The sequence below is a fragment of the Arachis stenosperma genome, chromosome 3 (genome assembly GCF_014773155.1).
Source record: "Arachis stenosperma cultivar V10309 chromosome 3, arast.V10309.gnm1.PFL2, whole genome shotgun sequence".
NCBI classification, from domain to species: domain Eukaryota; kingdom Viridiplantae; phylum Streptophyta; class Magnoliopsida; order Fabales; family Fabaceae; genus Arachis; species Arachis stenosperma.
The window spans coordinates 106,285,747-106,304,129 of record NC_080379.1 but is presented as its reverse complement, the minus strand read 5'-3'; the positions used below and the strand labels follow the sequence as shown (position 1 = coordinate 106,304,129).

The following is an 18,383-nucleotide window of genomic DNA, read 5'->3' as shown; positions in this document are numbered from 1 at the left end:
TAAGTCGTAAATGCTCCTCCACTCTATCGTTGTACCGATCCGGTAGAACTGGGTGGTCACATGTCAATATTCTTAATTTCTACAAAAAACATAACAAATTATTAGTCAACTCATTAACAATTACTAACTTACTACTAAAAGATAATAATTTTTTAACCACAGCAACTAAAACAATAAACTCCTACCAAAATTAAATAACTGTCATGGTTACAAAATTTGCACAACTAACTCAACAAGAAACAAATTACTTGAAATCACACAACTATCATAAATTATTTTATTAAATCCTTATAAAACAAATTATTCTAACTTATAAAATTAATTATTAATCCTTAAAATTATTCATAACTAACTACTAATAATAATAATAACTAATACATAAATTCCTAATCGAAATTCTCAACAATATTACAACATCTAGAATAATATCTAATATTAATTAGTTATTTACTATTATTTAAACATATTTTCCTCAATTATAAAAAATAATAATAATCAGTCTCATTATATGCCTAAATTCATTTTCTAACAACAATAATAACAATTAACTTGCTAACAATGATAAATTATAATTAAAAAAATTAAAATATTCTCAAAATAAATTAATGTACTTTAAAAATAATACTACTAATCATTTAGTATTAACAATTTCTCACAACAACAATAACATTTAACTTCATTTATAACAATTATAGTTAATAATTTTAAAGGTATTTAAAAAAAATTAACGTTGTTTTCAATAATAGTTATAATAAAAAATATAAAAAATTTTCAAAAAAAAAATTATGTTCTTTATAAAAAATCCCTATCATTCTGTTTACATTTTAAAATTCAACAACTAACAAGAATAAAAATAATTAATTTCCTAACAATAATAAGTATAATTAAAAATTAATAAAAAAAATTTAGAAAAAACTTACAAATGTTGAAAAATACTAATAATCATTCTATTTATATTCCTAAATTGCATTTCTAACAACAATCAACATAATTAAATTTCTAATAACAATAATTATAAATATAAAATATTAAAAAAATTTACATAATCAAGATGACTGAGATAATATATAATATGAAGTTCAAGTTGATCAACATCTTTAATTTTGTGTTTCTTAGACATTTTTACTCTGCTTCTACCATGCAAAACTTGGAAGAATGAAGAAATGAAAAAGAAGAAAAATGAAAGTGAAGTTCAGAGTGAATGGTGAAAGTGATAAGTCGGATGGTGAGTGTGGATATATGTTGGGTGCAACACCACCGTTTGAAGAGAAACGTCTGCGAGACACGTGTCCTCTCTCTCACAACACGGACTGTGCGTTTTGCCAAACGCAACTTGGACCGTCTGTTTAGTGGGACACAACTCACAAGATTCAAGTTCTGGTTCCACTGATCCCACAACGAGGTGAGGCACTCTACTTCCCATATGCGAGCCTAACACCACTTTGAGTTAATGAATTCCATATTCAAATTAAAAAGCACAATAATATAAAATCAAACATAGAAAAAGCAGAAATAGCAAATGATGAAATGAAATAAATAGGACAATAAATAGTTCTCGATTACTTTTACCGCAACCTTACGTCAAATTAAATGTTTCCGTAGACTTTCTTTAAATTTTTATGTTACCCAACCCAATTGAAAATTTGAAATAAAAATTTTGACAATGACTTTTTCAACACCTTTTTGCTTTACCACTTTAATTTTCTTTTTATTATTGTTATGTAATTTCCCCCATTCTTAATCTTATGGCCTACCTATCAAGTAAAATTAATGATTAAGTTGGATTAGTTTTTCAGTTGTTGCAGGTAGCAAGCGAACTTCAATCCAACCCTAATGAAACCGACGTTACTCTTGAAAAATAAATAATATTGTTTTAAGAAAAATATATGTTAAAATAAAAATATTTGTAAAGTAACTAAAGTAAAAGAATTAATTATTATTAAATTTATAATTTATATCGTATGTAAGCCATATTATCTTCATTCAAAAGTAATTATATTTTTAATTTTTTATTTCATATTTTTTTTATTTTAGAGGAATTTGATTATTTTCTTATTATATTTATCTAAAATAAAAAAGTTGTTAAAATGATAAATTAATATAGTTGAAGATTTTTTAAAATAAAAGTGCTTGTAACGTAATAAAATAATATTTTAATTATTCTTAAATCAAAATAATAAAACTTATTAAATATAAATAATAAAAATTACAAATTCAAAATAATCAAAATATTAATTATTTTATTATCTTACTAATTTTTTTGTATAAAATTACAAGTCATTTAATTAATTCGACTAACTAAATACTATCTAATTTAATAAGATCATATTAAGTACATATCAAAAGTCAATTATCAATATGAAATACATATTAAAATATAAAATATATAATAAAAATAAGTTAAACAATATATATTTATATATAAATATATAATAATTTATTTTGGGTATATAAATTATATTTTTAAATTATAACCATGTAAGGTATTAGGTTTTCGAAATTAGAACTTCAACCTATTTTATTAAAGAAAATATATATATATATATATTTTTCAATTTTTTTCATCTTTTAAATATATAATTAAATTCTGCCAGAGTGCCAGGCTAACTTCTTTCTCTCCTGGTTCCTCCGCTGGAAGGGTAGAGATCTGGGCCCAAACAGAGAAAACTAATCGTATTTTTACGTATTTAATAATGAGTGTGGTAGGGGTTATATCGATATACATTTGCCAACAACCCAAATGCATTTCTTCGGTATCCAATATTCTATATTTTAGATGTTGTGTCAATTAGCATATATATATATATATTGGTGAGGACAAATTATTAACAAATCGTGTGGAAACTCTTTCAGGCCTTTTATTCTTTAATTTAATTGATGAAATTTATAACATATCAGACAAGGAAACAGAGACATATGCCTCGGAAGAAAAAAAGCAGAAATGAAAAAGAGGCCAAAAACTATAATTCGGCGGTATCAGTGTATTACTATTACGGTATTACCTAAAATATGAATGAAAACTGAAGTATGACTATGAGCTTCACTTATATAGATAGTATCATAAGTAGAGTCCGAATCAAAAGATAAGGGGTTAGTTTTATTAATAGTAGCTAACTTGAGAGAAAAAGAAGGTGATTATAGAGGGGGAAGGAAGGAGAGGTTGTTGAATTACAATAGTAACCTGATAGGTAAAAAGAAGCAGCAGCAGAAGCAGCAACGGCATAAAGCATAGGGAAAAAAAAAAAAAAATAGAAAAGATGCTGGATTAGATAGACTGATAGAGAGGTGAAAGTGAAGGGGTGAAACCTCCCTCACAGCTCACACAAGCAAGCTAAGCTGAAACATCTGATTTCGGGTGCGAGTGGTGCCTTGTTCTTATCCTCTCAAGTGTCTCCCTTTACAAATCTCACAGACAAGCACAAGCACAAGCACAAGTCCCCTTCCCTTCCCTTTCTCTCTTTCAATTGAACCATGCCGGGTCTCGTTAAGACCCCACCGGAAGCTCCACCCCTCCGAGTCTCAGTACCCAACACTCCAACCCAAAGATCCGAATCCATCAGAACCCCTTCCCCTCTTCCCAAGAAACCACCCTCACCTTCTCCCTCCCGATCCAAGAAGAAGACTCCCGAAACCCCCAATTCCAACCACCTTCTCTCCGATGCCTCTCTCGATAACCCCGATCTTGGCCCATTTCTCCTCAAGCTAGCCCGCGACACCATCGCTTCTGGCGACGGGCCTGCCAAGGCCCTCGACTACGCTATCCGGGCTTCTAAGTCCTTTGAGCGATGCGCCCTCGACGGCGAGCCCAGCCTCGACCTCGCCATGAGCTTCCACGTCCTCGCCGCCATCTACTGCAGCTTAGGGAGGTTCGAGGAGGCTGTGCCGGTGCTTGAGCGCGCGATCCAGGTTCCTGACGTCGCAAGAGGTGCGGATCACGCGCTCGCCGCTTTCTCCGGGTACATGCAGCTCGGAGACACGTTCTCCATGCTTGGCCAGGTCGATAAGTCCATCTCTTGCTACGACCAGGGACTCCAGATTCAGATCCAAGCCTTGGGCGAGACTGATCCTAGGGTTGGAGAAACTTGCAGGTATCTCATCTCGATTTCACCATGATAAATTTATTAAGGTTAATTACGTCTCGATTCGGAATTTTATACTCTCGTTTGAATTTGGATTTGGAGACTGCATTATACTGCGGGATATACGGAATTGATTCGGATTTGGAAACTCTGGTGCGGAATTACGGATATTATCTGTTGTTAGCAGATGCGTTTTGGATATTTGCTAAAGCTAAATTGTACTTCTGTGCATTATGTTATACTTGAAAGCCACAAATTCTGTCTCGACTAGATTTGGAGCAAACTTTAGAATTTAGACTATTGACACTTGATCTTAGTTAGTACCCAGATATCAGCAGCCATCTATTAAGTTTCATTGTTGTTATAATAATCTGTGATTCCTGCGATTATTTGGCATGCTTGGCTGATGAGTGGGTTTTTCATTTGATGATGTGCTGATGAATAATAAAAATGGTCTTGTATGTTGCAGATACTTGGCTGAGGCCAATGTTCAAGCGATGCAGTTTGATAAGGCAGAAGAACTGTGCAAGAAGACGCTTGAGATTCATCGTGTGCACAGCGAACCAGCCTCTCTTGAAGAGGCAGCTGATAGAAGGCTTATGGCCCTTATATGCGAGGCAAAAGGGGATTACGAAGCGGCTCTTGAGCACCTTGTCCTTGCCAGCATGGCGATGATTGCAAATGGACAGGACAATGAAGTTGCTTCTATTGATGTCAGCATTGGAAACATCTACATGTCTCTCTGTCGCTTTGACGAGGCTATCTTCTCGTACCAGAAGGCACTTACTGTGTTCAAATCAGCCAAGGGAGAAAACCACTCTTCGGTTGCATCTGTCTTTGTAAGACTAGCTGATTTGTACCACAGGACTGGAAAGCTTCGAGAGTCCAAGTCCTATTGCGAAAATGCCCTTAGAATATACTCAAAACCAGTGCCTGGAACCACTGCAGAAGAGATTGCTGGTGGTTTGACTGAAGTTTCGGCCATTTTTGAGTCTGTGGATGAGCCTGAGGAAGCACTGAAGCTTTTACAAAAGGCAATGAAATTGTTGGAGGATAAACCAGGACAGCAGAGCACAATTGCTGGGATAGAAGCACGCATGGGGGTGATGTATTACATGATTGGGCGGTATGAAGATTCAAGGAACTCTTTTGAGAGTGCCGTAGCAAAACTCAGGGTCAGTGGAGAAAGGAAGTCTGCCTTCTTTGGCGTTGTTTTGAACCAGATGGGGTTGGCATGTGTGCAGCTGTTCAAGATAGATGAGGCTGCTGAACTGTTTGAAGAAGCTAGGGGCATTCTTGAACAAGAGTGTGGCCCATGCCATCAAGATACTCTTGGAGTGTATAGCAATCTTGCAGCAACTTATGATGCTATGGGAAGGTAAACTTATTTTTTCAACATTAGTATTTTCTTTCAAGTTTTACTTATTGGAATGTTCGCTCCAAAGTTCTTCTCCAGATTTGGCACAGATAAATTACTTTTTCCCACGGTTTGTTGACTACTTTTTGCTAAAATGTCCCCTCCTAAAAAATAGAATACTAATAACATTTGTATTAGAACCGATTTTAAATACAACCAAAATGGGCTTTTGTGGAACTAAGTAGTAAGTAGATGCTTTGTTGGAGGAAAATTTATGTGGGAATTCTGTTTACAAGCCTTTAGTATTTTCCTACATATTCTCTGATGTTAAATCTGCAACCTTCTGTTCTTGAACTAACATGATGGCATTGTTCAGAGTGGGAGATGCAATTGAGATCTTAGAGTATGTGCTTAAATTGAGGGAAGAAAAGCTCGGAATTGCAAATCCTGATTTTGAAGATGAGAAGCGCAGGCTTGCTGAGCTCCTGAAAGAAGCAGGCAAGACACGAGATAGGAAAGCGAAATCTCTGGAAAACCTGATTGATCCAAACTCAAAGAGGACCAAGAAGGAGGGGGCAAAGAGATGGCCTGGTTTGGGTTTTAGAATTTAACCATATCTTTATTCATCTTTATATTATTGGATGCACATTCTGTAACATAGAATATCTTGTATAGGGTTGAATTTGTAATTTGGGAGCTTCCCTGTTTCTTGATATTTGTTCACGCATTTGTGTTTCTTTTCTTTATTTGTTTTCTTGGTTAATGTTTTATAAAATGTGTTGTGACCTTTTAGCTGAACCACAGTTGCAATCCTGTTCTCCTTTCCGGAAAGTGTTGAAAGCAAATTTTTATTTGAGTGAATAAATTTTGATAAGGTTGTGTTTTTATTCGCCTTGGGCATTGGCAAGGTCGATAAATGGCGCTTTTTTTTTTCTTTTTTTTTTTTTATTATTTCGTCTGGCCTTCCTATTATTAAATGGTTGCTGGCTTGTTTCCTCATAGCTTTTATGAATTATTGGGACTTCTTTCTCTCTTTTTTTCCTTAAAAACGTTTTTGTTGTGATAAGATTGCATGCCTATTAATATTGGCGGTTGATATTTTCTAACACTGAATGAACTTGGAAATCAAATTTTATATGCCTATATATAGAGGCAATCTTAGGAATGTTATACACACGTTAATAAAACATTACATTCTCTCTTTTATATAATATTCTTCTCTTTATATACTGTCAATAAATTTTTTCTCTCTTTGATCTCTTTGTAGTTTTAAATTATAATATTTATAATACTAGTAAATAGATAAACTACTTATATTATAGTGATATAAGAACATATTTATATTTCTCTATTTTATATTATTTTACAACACGTTATCAGCACGAGTCTCTGATCAAATTTTTAGGAAGACTCAGATAAAAATTTTCATTATGTCGAAACTCTCTCATATTGAATTCAATGCTCTTGATATATCTGGAAATAATTATTTATCATGGATATTAGATGCTGAAATTCATCTTGATTCAATGGATCTTGGAGATACCACTAAGGCTGAAAATAATGCATCCCAGAAGGATAAAGCCAAAGTCATGATTTTTCTTCGTCGTCATCTTGACGAGGAATTGAAAAATGAATATTTCACATTAAAAGATCCTGCAGATCTTTGGAAAGACCTTGAAGAAAGGTATAATCATCAGAAAACGGTGATACTTCCTCAAACTCGATATGAATGGACGCACTTGCGTCTACAAGATTTTAAATATATAAATGAATATAATTCTGCAATGTTTCGAATCACCTCACGAATGAAATTATGTGGGAAAAAGATAACTGATCATGATATGTTGGAGAAAACTTTCTCAATCTTCCATGCCTCGAATGTGCTCCTACAGCATCGAGAAAAAGGGTTTAAAAAATATTCTGAGTTAATTTCTTGCCTTCTTGTTGCTGAACGCAACAATGAATTGCTATTGAAAAATCATGAAGCGCGCCCAGCTGGCCCCGCCCCATTTCCTGAAGTAAATGCGGCAAATTACCCCAGAAGAGGTAAATGACAAGATTTTAATAACAAGAAAAATTATGGAAGGAAAATGAATTATATTCAAAAGAGAGGATCTCACCAGAAGTGGGATAAAGAAAGAAATATTGGGCAGAATAAATCAACAGAGGATAAGTGTTTCCGTTGTGGTGGAAATGGCCATTGGTCACGTACCTGCCATATCCCAAGGCACCTAGTCGATCTTTACCAGGCATCCTTGAAAAAGGACGACAAGGGAAAAGAATCGAATTTCGTTTCAAATGATGCTGAAAATTCCACCACTCATTATGATGTATCTGATTTCTTTGAGGATCCTGAAGGAAATATTGGTCATTTGATCAATGATGGAATAGTTTAATATGTGAGACTGTTAAGTATCCATGTAAATAAATAATGTAAAGTACTTATTGTTAAGTTTTTTTTGTATTTGAGTTTCGAATATGATGTATATAAATAATGAAATATTAATGTTTATGACTTTTGAAATCATTAAATGTGTCATGTTTTAAAATAAAATTTTAGTATATGACATTATTTTATGTACAGTGTTTCTTAAGAAAAATAATTCTGATCAAGTATTCAATTTAACTGTGCATATTACTCATTTTATTATTATTTGTCTTTGAAGAAAATGGCAAGGATATATAATGAAGATGTATGCCTTGCGGATAGTGCAAGTTCACACACTATTATCAAAAGTGATATATATTTTACCAATCTTGTGCCAAAATTGGCTCAAGCAATGTGATAGAAGGCTTCGGAAGAGCTATAATTTTGTTTTCCGGAGGAACAAAATTCATAATAAATAATGCACTGTTGTCTACCAAGTCTCGAAGAAACTTGTTGAGCTTTAAAGATATTCGCCGAAATGGATATCATATTGAGACTATGAATGAGGGAAGTCACGAGTACTTATGTATCACAACTCATGATTCAAATAAAAAGGTTATATTAGAAAAGTTGCCCTCACTTTCATTTGGGTTATATTATACCAAGATTAGTGCAATTGAATCACATGCCATTGTAAACCAGAAGTTTTCTATACCAAATGAATTCATAACTTGGCACAACCGATTGGGTCATCCGGGAACAACCATGATGAGGAGAATTATTGAAAACTCCCATGGACATTCACTAAAGAACCAGAAGATTCTTAAATCTAGTGAATTTTGTTATGCTGCATGTTCTCAGGGAAAGTTAATTTTAAGGCCATCACCAGTAAAGATTAGATTTGAGTCCCCTGAATTCCTAGAAAGAATTCAAGGTGATATATGTGGACCTATTCATCCACCATGTGGATCTTTTAGATATTTTATGGTCCTAATAGACGCATCTTCGAGATGGTCACATGTGTGCTTATTATCTTCTCGCAACCTGGCGTTTGCGAGATTATTGGCTCAAATTATTCGATTAAAAGCACAATTTCCAGAAAATCCAATCAAAGCAATTTGTCTTGATAATGCTGGTGAATTTACTTTCCAAGCTTTTGATGCATATTGTATGGCTAATGGAATAAGTGTTGAACATCCAGTAGCTTATGTTCACACACAAAATGGGTTAGCAGAATCACTTATTAAACGCCTCCAATTAATTGCTAGACCCTTGCTTATGAGAACAAATCTTCCAACCTCGGTTTGGGGGCATGCTATATTAAATGCCGCAGCACTTATTCGTTTGAGGCCAACGAGTTACTATCAGTTCTCTCTTATACAATTAGCTTTTGGCCAGTAGCCAAATGTTTCCCATTTAAGAATATTTGGGTGTGTGATATATGTTCCCATTGTACCACCTAATCGCACTAAAATGGGACCCCAAAGAAAATTGGGGATATATGTTGGATATGATTCTCCCTCTATAGTGAGGTATCTTGAGATACAAACTAAAGATGTATTTAAAGCCTGGTTTGCGGATTGTCATTTTGATGAATCAAAATTTCTAACATTAGGGGGAGAGAATAAGCTTCCTGAAAAGGAACTTAATTGGAATGCATCATCCTTGATGCATTTAGATCCTCGATCAAGGCAATGTGAACTCGAAGTTCAAAAGATTATACATTTGCAAAGAATAGCAAATGAATTGCCTCGATGCATTTTCTGATACAAAGAGGATAACCAAATCTTATATACCAGCGGAAAATGCCCCAATACAAATTGATGTCCCAGTTGGACAAATTGCCACCGAAGCAAATACACGCCAGAAGCGTGGCAGGCCTATTGGTTCCAAAGACAAAAATCCTTGAAAGAGAAAAGAGGTAAATACTATTCCTGTTGAAAACGACATAGTGAAGACACCTGCAGTTATCCAAAATTATGATATAATGCCAGAAGACGTTCAGGTACCTGAAAATAGTGAAAATGACGAGATCTCGATAAATTATGTCTTTACAGGAGAGAAATGGGACCGAAATAAGACAATTGTCAATGAAATATTTGCATATAATGTGGCATTAAATATCATGCATGAAAGTAAGGATCTTGAGCCAAGATCAGTCGAAGAATGTCGACAAAGAAATGATTGGCCAAAATGGGAAGTAGCCATGAAGGCTGAATTAGACTCACTTGCAAAACGTGAAGTTTTTGGACCTGTAGTCCGTACACCTGAAGATGTAAAATCTGTTGGATACCGATGGGTATTTGTGAGAAAACGAAATGAGAAAAATGAAGTTGTGCGCTATAAAGCCCGACTTGTGGCACAAGGTTTTTCACAAAGGCCCGGTATATATTATAAAGAAACGTATTCCCCTGTAGTGGATGCGATAACATTGCGTTATTTGGTCAGTTTATCTGCATATCATAAACTGCATATGCATTTAATGGATGGGGTAACAACCTACTTATACGGCTCATTAGATCGGGATATCTATATGAAAGTCCCTGAAGGACTAAAGATATCTAAACCACCCAATGAATATTCGCAAGGGTTATACTCAGTCAAATTGCAAAGATCTTTATATGGTCTGAAGCAATCTGGACGAATGTGGTATAATCGTCTTACTGAGTATCTGGCCAAAAATGGATTCAAGAATGATGATATTTGTCCATGTGTTTTCATAAAGAAAACTACATTTGGATTCATTATTATTGCTGTGTATGTTGATGATTTAAATATCATTGGGACTCCTGAAGAGATTCCAACAGTAATAAAAACTCTAAAAGAAGAGTTTGAGATGAAAGATCTTGGAAAGACTAAATTTTGTCTCGGCCTGTAGATCGAGCATATAAAAAATGGGATCTTTATTCATCAAACAACATACACAGAAAAGATATTGAAAAGATTTTATATGGATAAGTCACATCCCTTGAGTACCCCAATGATCGTAAGATCTTTGGATGTGGAGAAGGATCAATTCCGTCCTAAAGAAGAAAATGAAGATATCCTTGGTCCTGAAGTACCATATCTTAGTGCCATTGGAGCGCTAATGTATCTTGCTAATAATACAAGACCTGATATATCATTTGCTGTGAATTTACTAGCAAGGTATAGTTCCTCTCCAACTAGAAGACATTGGAGTGGAATCAAGCAAATCTTTCGATATCTTCATGGAACGGTTGATATGGAATTATTTTATCCCTATGGATCCAAGTCACAACTAGTTAGCTATGCAGACGCCAAATACTTGTCTGATCCACATAAAGGGAGATCTCAAACAGGATACCTGTTCACATATGGTGGTACAGCTATATTTTGGAGGTCCACGAAACAGACGATTGCTGCAACATCCTCTAATCATGCCGAAATACTAGCGATTCATGAAGCAAGTCGCGAGTGTTTTTGGCTCTGGAGTTTGATCCAATATATTCTGTCATCATGTGGACTGATTGATCATAAGATAGCTCCAACCGTCATGTTTGAAGATAATACAGCATGTATTGCTCAACTTAAATGCGGATATATCAAAGGTAATAGAACAAAACATATTTCTCCCAAATTCTTCTTCACTCATGATCTTCAAAATCAAGGGACAATTGATATCCAACACATCCGCTCAAGTGATAATCTGGCAGATTTGTTTACAAAGTCACTCCCAAAATCCTCCTTTGAAAGATTGGTACATGAGATTGGGATGCGCCGATTTCGAGACATTAAATGATGTCGACAATAGGGGAAGGCTGTACTCTTTTTCCCTTGGTCAGGTTTTTTTCCCATTGGATTTTTCTTGACAAGATTTTTAATGAGGCAGTCCCCATCACTAAAGGATATTGTACTCTTTTTCCTTCACTAAAGTTTTTTTTTCCATTGGGTTTTTCCTTAGTAAGGTTTTAACGAGGCAATAATCCTAAATGGGCATCCAAGGGGGAGTGTTGTGATAAGATTGGATGCCCATTAATATGGGCGGTTGATATTTTCCAACACTGAATGAACTTGGAAATCAAACTTTATATGCCTATATATAGAGGCAATCTTAGGAATGTTATACACACAGTAATAAAACATTACATTCTCTCTCTTATATAATATCATTCTCTTTATATACTGCCAATAAATTTTCTCTCTCTTTGATCTCTTTGTAGTTTTAAATTATAATATTTATAATATTAGTAAATAGATAAACTACTTATATTATAGTGATATAAGAACATATTTATATTTCTCTATTTTATATTATTTTACAACATATTTTACATAAAAGGGTTAGATGATCAGATTCTTATATGCGTAATGTGTTGTTACTTATTAATGGAGGTGAGAGCTTTTTTAGTGGGAGTTAGATCTTTTGAGTCAGTTACATGAGACTTTGATACATGTGAGGCTAGTAAATAACAGAGAGAACATAATTGTATGGAAATATGATAAATTAGGTATTTTTTCGATTAATTTATTTGTGCAGGTAGTGCTGAAGGAAATGCTTTCAAAGGATGTAAACAAGGAAAGACTGTGTCGGTTCGGAATTATTAGGCAGGATGATGTTGTCTGTGTCTTATGTAACAAGGATGGTGAATAGGTCCATCACTTATTCCTTGACTGTGATTTTACTTGGCAGGTGTGGTGTGCGTGGATAGCTGGGTTTGGCTGCCAGTGGACTTTTTCGGGTTCGATAAAGGAACATTTTCTTAGCTGGACAGAAGAGCCATGTAGAAAAGAGGATCGAAAGTAATGGTTGATGGACTTCTATGAACATTTGGTTGGAAAAGAATAGGAGGATATTTCAACATAAGAGCAAAGGGGTAGAAGAAATCATCAACATGACTTTGCTTAGTTGCAACGAGTGGAGAGGTGTGAATTCCTTGTGTTGTTGATGGCTATGTTGGAGATGGTAGGAAAATTTTTCTTCTACTGTTGTCTTTTTCTTTTAGTTGCCAGTATATTTTCTTGTCTGGTTTTTGCTCCACTTTAGTGTGTTGAGCTCTTTTGTTTAAAAAAAAATTACTGAAAGCTGAGGTCAACAGCGGGATACCATACTGCACAATTGCGCATGCCATGTGATATCTTAGCATTTCAGTTCTCCAAATTTCAAACGCTCAATTTGAGAAACAACGAGATTTTCAACCAAAATTTTTTTTGTATTGTTAATTTTTATTTTTATGAGACTGATTAGTTTCTCTGTCAATATTTTTTTGTATTAATGAAATAAATTTATATAGCAAGTTAAATTGTTGATTTATTCATTAAGAACTAACTAGAATTAACAATTTTTTTATTAGGAGTTTCGTTATCTTTTAAAGATAATTATCAAGATAGATTAATTTTTATTTTATTTTTTATTATCCTTTTTAAATATATTACTTAAATTAACTGTGTTAAACAAAAAATATTAGTAATATTTAAATTATTTTTACTTATAAAAATTAAATAAAAGATATATTCGTAATTATCCTGTTACATAAATATGTTTTGAAAAAAAATTATTGATAGATGGACTAATTAATTTCACGAAGTTAAATATTAAAACCAAAAATAATATTTTTTTGTTCGAAAATCTCGTAGTCTTTTAAAAATATTATGAGGGTTGGACTGGGTTGAGTATTCACTTTTATTTTTTCTTTTTCTAAATTGGTGAAATAAAAATATCATATTTCATTTCTGGCATGAGTACATTGCTTGACACAGTTTGATCAAGATTATCCAAGGTTCTGAAAATCGGTTCGGACCGGCCGGTCGAATCAATTGCACTGTGAACCGTAAAGAAATACGGCTCGGGAAAATAGCAAAATCAAAGATTTCAAAAACTAGAGTTAAACTGGTTAACCGACCAGAATTGGTCGGTCGAACTGAATCGTGACCCGACCGGTTTTTTTAATGGATAGCCAAACGTTGCTGTTTCAAGCTTTGCACTTAGCCAATTAGCCCTAACTCCATCCTGATGCCCAGATCCAGCTTCCAGAAGTCCATAACGCCTCTCTCACATGACAAGGCTCCTTGATGCAAGTGCATATTTGCTTTATTAGTTAGTTAGTTTAGTTAGTTTTAGCTTAATTTCACTTATTTTCTCTAAATAAACAAGTCCTTTTATGAGTTTTGTTTCCATGCATGAGAATACCAAGGAATATGTTGATTCTAGCCAAGTTCATGCAAATGATTTAAGGAATGCATATATGAATGAGTATGAATGAATCTCATGAAATTTATTGCATGAATTGGCAAGACTTTGAAGCTATTTCCCTTGTTGATGATAGGTGATGAAACAAGGAAGCATGGAAGCAAGAATGATGCAAGCTGGGCAAGAAGTTGGCGTTGCTAACTTAGAATGTAGGGGCGTTATCCACAACAACTCCAACAAGGCAGCCTGACCATGTCCACTTCAATGAAAGATATCTTGAGCTACAGAGATCCAAATCGAGTGCTTCCAGTTGCATTGGAAAGCTGACATTCAGAGCTTTCCAACCATATATAATAGTCTATGGTGGAGCACAAAATTGAAGCCAAACCAGAGTCATCTTTAGGCCCTAAAAACAAGAACATGAAGTGAAATTCAAGAAGGCTAGAGATTAGCCTTGGAGTGTGGCACGAGCACGTTGCCAACATGCATATAAGGGTGCGTGTTTTGCAACAACGCCAGCCCCAAGTCCCTGACTTGGGAGGTTAAGGCACGGGCACGTTGCCAACTTGGGAGTGAAGGTGCGTTTTTGGCAACAACTTGGCAGCTTAACCTTACCTTCTTTGAGGAACCATAACTTGAGCTAGGAAAGTCCAATTGAGGTGATTCCAGTGGCATTAGAAAATAGACATCAAGAGCTTTCCAATGATGTATAGTAGTCCATATTGAAGTAGAAGGTTGACACTCAAATTCTGAGCTACATTTAGCATGAAAGTAGAGCCAAGAAGAGGAGAAGCAAGTTGTTAGCAACAACTTGGGCTAGCAACGCCCAAGTCTCAAACTCACTTCCAGGAAATGATGATGCACGTTGCCAACGTGCATTAAGGCCTGCGTTATTGACAAAAATGCCAAGCCAATGGGCCAGAAGCATGATGAACTCTTCCTTTCCAAGTCTAGCAACACTTCTTCCAATTGAGCCAAGAATTCAACAAAGAGGAAGCCCATATTGTTAACCCAATTCAAGATATTTGAAAGAGCTTTAGGAGTAGTATAAATAGAAGAGATTGAGTTTGTACTTGTGGAGGACTTTTGGGAATACTTTTTAACACTTAGAATTTTTATTTCACTTTTAGCACTTTTACTTGGCTTTTGTTAGAACTTCCGGGTACTCTCCCGGAAAGCTCATCTTTGGTTTTCTATTGGAATTGTTCTTCTTCATCTTCAAGTTTTAAGCACTTCATTCTTCTTCTTCTTCTTCCTTTACATTTAGTTTAATTTTGATTTATGGCAATTGTTGTTGAAATTGGAGCAATGACTCACTAAACCCCACTTTCATTAGGGGGAGGAGCTCTGTTTGTTGGAATGAATTGGTGAACCCATCTTCTCTTTCTCAATTCTAGTGGTTGATCTAAAGAGGGAACTCTTGCTCTTCATAGATTCAACCACCATCGAGAGAGGGGTTAATCTACATGAATTATGTGGTGAATTTGAGGAATGAGCCACATAATTTAGTTTAGAGTTCATCCTTTCATGATTCCTTCAATCAATATACCTTGGTTAGTATGTGAGATGTAACTCTCCTTGGTTGAGATTATAGGAATTGTGTGGCTGGATTAGATTTGAGCTTCATCTCTTCTCATGAACAATTAGATCACGAGAGTGGCAATTGGTTATGTTGAGAGAGATTGAATCACCAAGAGATTGGGATTCAATCACCCACTTGCCATGGATCTATACCCATGATTGAGGAAGATTTGACTAACATCAATTCATGAAAACTAGCATCTCTGATCCCTAATGATCCTCTCTATCATTGATTCTTATTTCTCTTGTTCTTAGTGTTTGAAAACCCATTGCCCAACTCCCTTCTACATTCTGTCAATTTACTATTCTTGTTATTACATTCTGTTCCTTTATTTCTTGTCATTTACTCTTATGTTCTTTAAATTTCTGCAACCTTTAATTCCTTGCAATTTATCTTTGATGTCATTTAAGTTTCTTGCATTTTAAGTTTCCGTCATTTACTTTCATTTTATTTCTCTATTCTAGTTCTTTACATTTTGTGTCATTTACATTCTTGCAATTATGTTCAAAAATCAAAATGCTCATGAAATCAAAACTATGTTTGCTTGACTAAATTTACCATTAACTAAAGTTGCTTAATCTACCAATCTCCGTGGGATCGACCTCACTCTTTGTGAGTTTTATTACTTGATATGACCCGGTATACTTGCCGGTTATACGTGAAATGTAATTTTTACGTATCAAGTTTTTGGCGCCGTTGCCGGGGATTGGAAAGATTGACAATGATTAAGTGAAAGGTGGTTTAGATTAAGCAATTTTTTTGTGTTTTTGTTAAGCCCACTAACTGTTTGATATTTTGCTTCACTAACCCCAATTTCACTCTAGTTCTAGAGTGTCTCACTTGTGATTTTGGTTTTGTTTGTGTATGTCAGGAGCTAGTAGACGTAATATTGAGGACGAGAGAACCCTCCGAAGGATAAGGAGAGCAGAAAGAGGAAAGTTCATAGTTGGTGAAGAAGAGTCAGAGGAATCAGAGGGAGAAGATCAAGTCATGGAGGATGAGATACAAAATCCTCCTGGAGGGGTCAACAACAATGATAGACCACCTAGAAGGGTGCTTTCTTCTTACACCATCCCTGATCCAAGACATTGTGGGAGCAGTATTGCTACACCAAATGTTCAGGCCAATAACTTTGAGTTAAAACCTCAGCTCATCACTTTGGTACAGAACAATTGCTCTTATGGAGGGGGACCTCTTGAAGACCCAAATCAACATCTATCTGTTTTTCTGAGGATATGCAATACAGTGAAGACAAATGGAGTGCATCCAGATGTCTACAAGTTGTTGCTATTCCCATTCTCTTTGAGGGACAAGGCCACTCAATGGCTAGAATCATTCCCCAAGGAAAGCCTCAATGATTGGAATGAAGTGATGAGCAAATTTTTAGCAAAGTTCTACCCACCTCAAAAGATCATCAAGTTGAAGACAGAGGTTCAAACTTTCAGGCAAATGGAAGGGGAGTCGTTGTATGAAGCCTGGGAAAGATATAAGGCACTAATGAGAAGATGTCCCCCCGACATGTTTAGTGATTGGGTTAAGCTCCAAAACTTCTATGAAGGCTTAAGCTTAGAAGCAAGGAAGGGACTAGACTACTCATCAGGAGGATCACTCAACATGATAAAAACTGCCGAGGAGGCTCAAAACCTCATTGAGATTGTGGCAAACAATCAATATTATTACTCATCAGAAAGGCAGCACAATCCGACCCCAAAGAAAGGTGTAATGGAGCTTGAAGGTGTTGATGCTATCTTGGCACAAAACAAGTTAATGCACCAACAAATCCAACAACAAATGGAGATGATAACAAAGAGAATGGATGGTATGCAACTTGCAGCAGTGAACACAACAAATCAATCTTTGCTTGAATGGAACCAAGGTGAAGGGACCAATGTTGAACAACCACAAGAACAAGTTCAATACATGCAGAATACTTCAAATTCTCAGGATGAATTTCATGGTGATACATACAACCCATCTTGGAAGAATCATCCCAATCTAAAGTGGGGTGAAAACCATTGGCAAAAGAACAACAACCACAACCACAACCGTAACACAAATAACCAAAATCACCATGCCACCAACACTAACCAATATAGAAAAACACAAAACACATATCAACACCCTCACAATAACTCACAAACTCACCAAAATAACTTCCCTGCACCAACATCCAACACACATAATTACCACATTAATCCACCCAACAACTTCCAACAACAATCACCCCCAATCATACCCCCAATTGACCATCATGAGACTAGAATTGCAAGTCTTGAAGCAACCTTGCAAGCACTTGCTCAAACCACTCAAGCCTTAGCTAAGGGACACAAGGAACATGAGGTCATCATGAAGAATATTGAGAGACAAGTGGGACAATTAGCCAAACAAGCTGAGCGACCAACCAATGTCCTCCCAAGTGACACAATACCCAACCCAAGAGAAGAATGTAAGGCTCTGCAGTTAAGGAGTGGCAAGGTAGTTGGTGAAAGTTCAAATAAAGAAGCAACAAAACCCAAAGAGCAAGACACAGTGGAGAGGCAAGATGAAGAAAAGGCTTCAACATCTAACAAAGGCAAGGAGGTTGTCAAGCCACAAGGCAATCCACCAAGTCAAGGAGGCAACCGTGATGGCAAGGAGAGTATGAATCCACAAAAGAAAACAAAAATGAAGGAGTGAAAGCTTATGTACCCAAGCTTCCATACCCAACTAGGATACACAAAGGAGCAAAAGACCAACAATTCCCAAGGTTCTTAGAAATCTTCAAGAAACTTGAAATCAACATCCCATTAGCAGAAGCTCTGGAACAGATGCCATTATATGCAAAGTTTCTTAAGGAATTGATCACCAAG

At 35.4% G+C, this 18,383-nt stretch overlaps 1 protein-coding gene across 1 annotated transcript; it reads left to right on the top strand.

Annotated features, from left to right (window-relative positions):
- The first annotated feature begins 3,040 nt into the window (after window positions 1–3,040).
- Window positions 3,041–6,323, top strand: LOC130968513 (protein KINESIN LIGHT CHAIN-RELATED 1). The gene is made up of 3 exons (XM_057893832.1): window positions 3,041–4,088; window positions 4,549–5,457; window positions 5,813–6,323. Exons 1-3 carry the CDS (start codon window positions 3,472–3,474, stop codon window positions 6,045–6,047), a joined length of 1,761 nt encoding a protein of 586 aa, XP_057749815.1. The 5' UTR covers window positions 3,041–3,471; the 3' UTR covers window positions 6,048–6,323.
- Window positions 6,324–18,383: the final 12,060 nt, after the last annotated feature.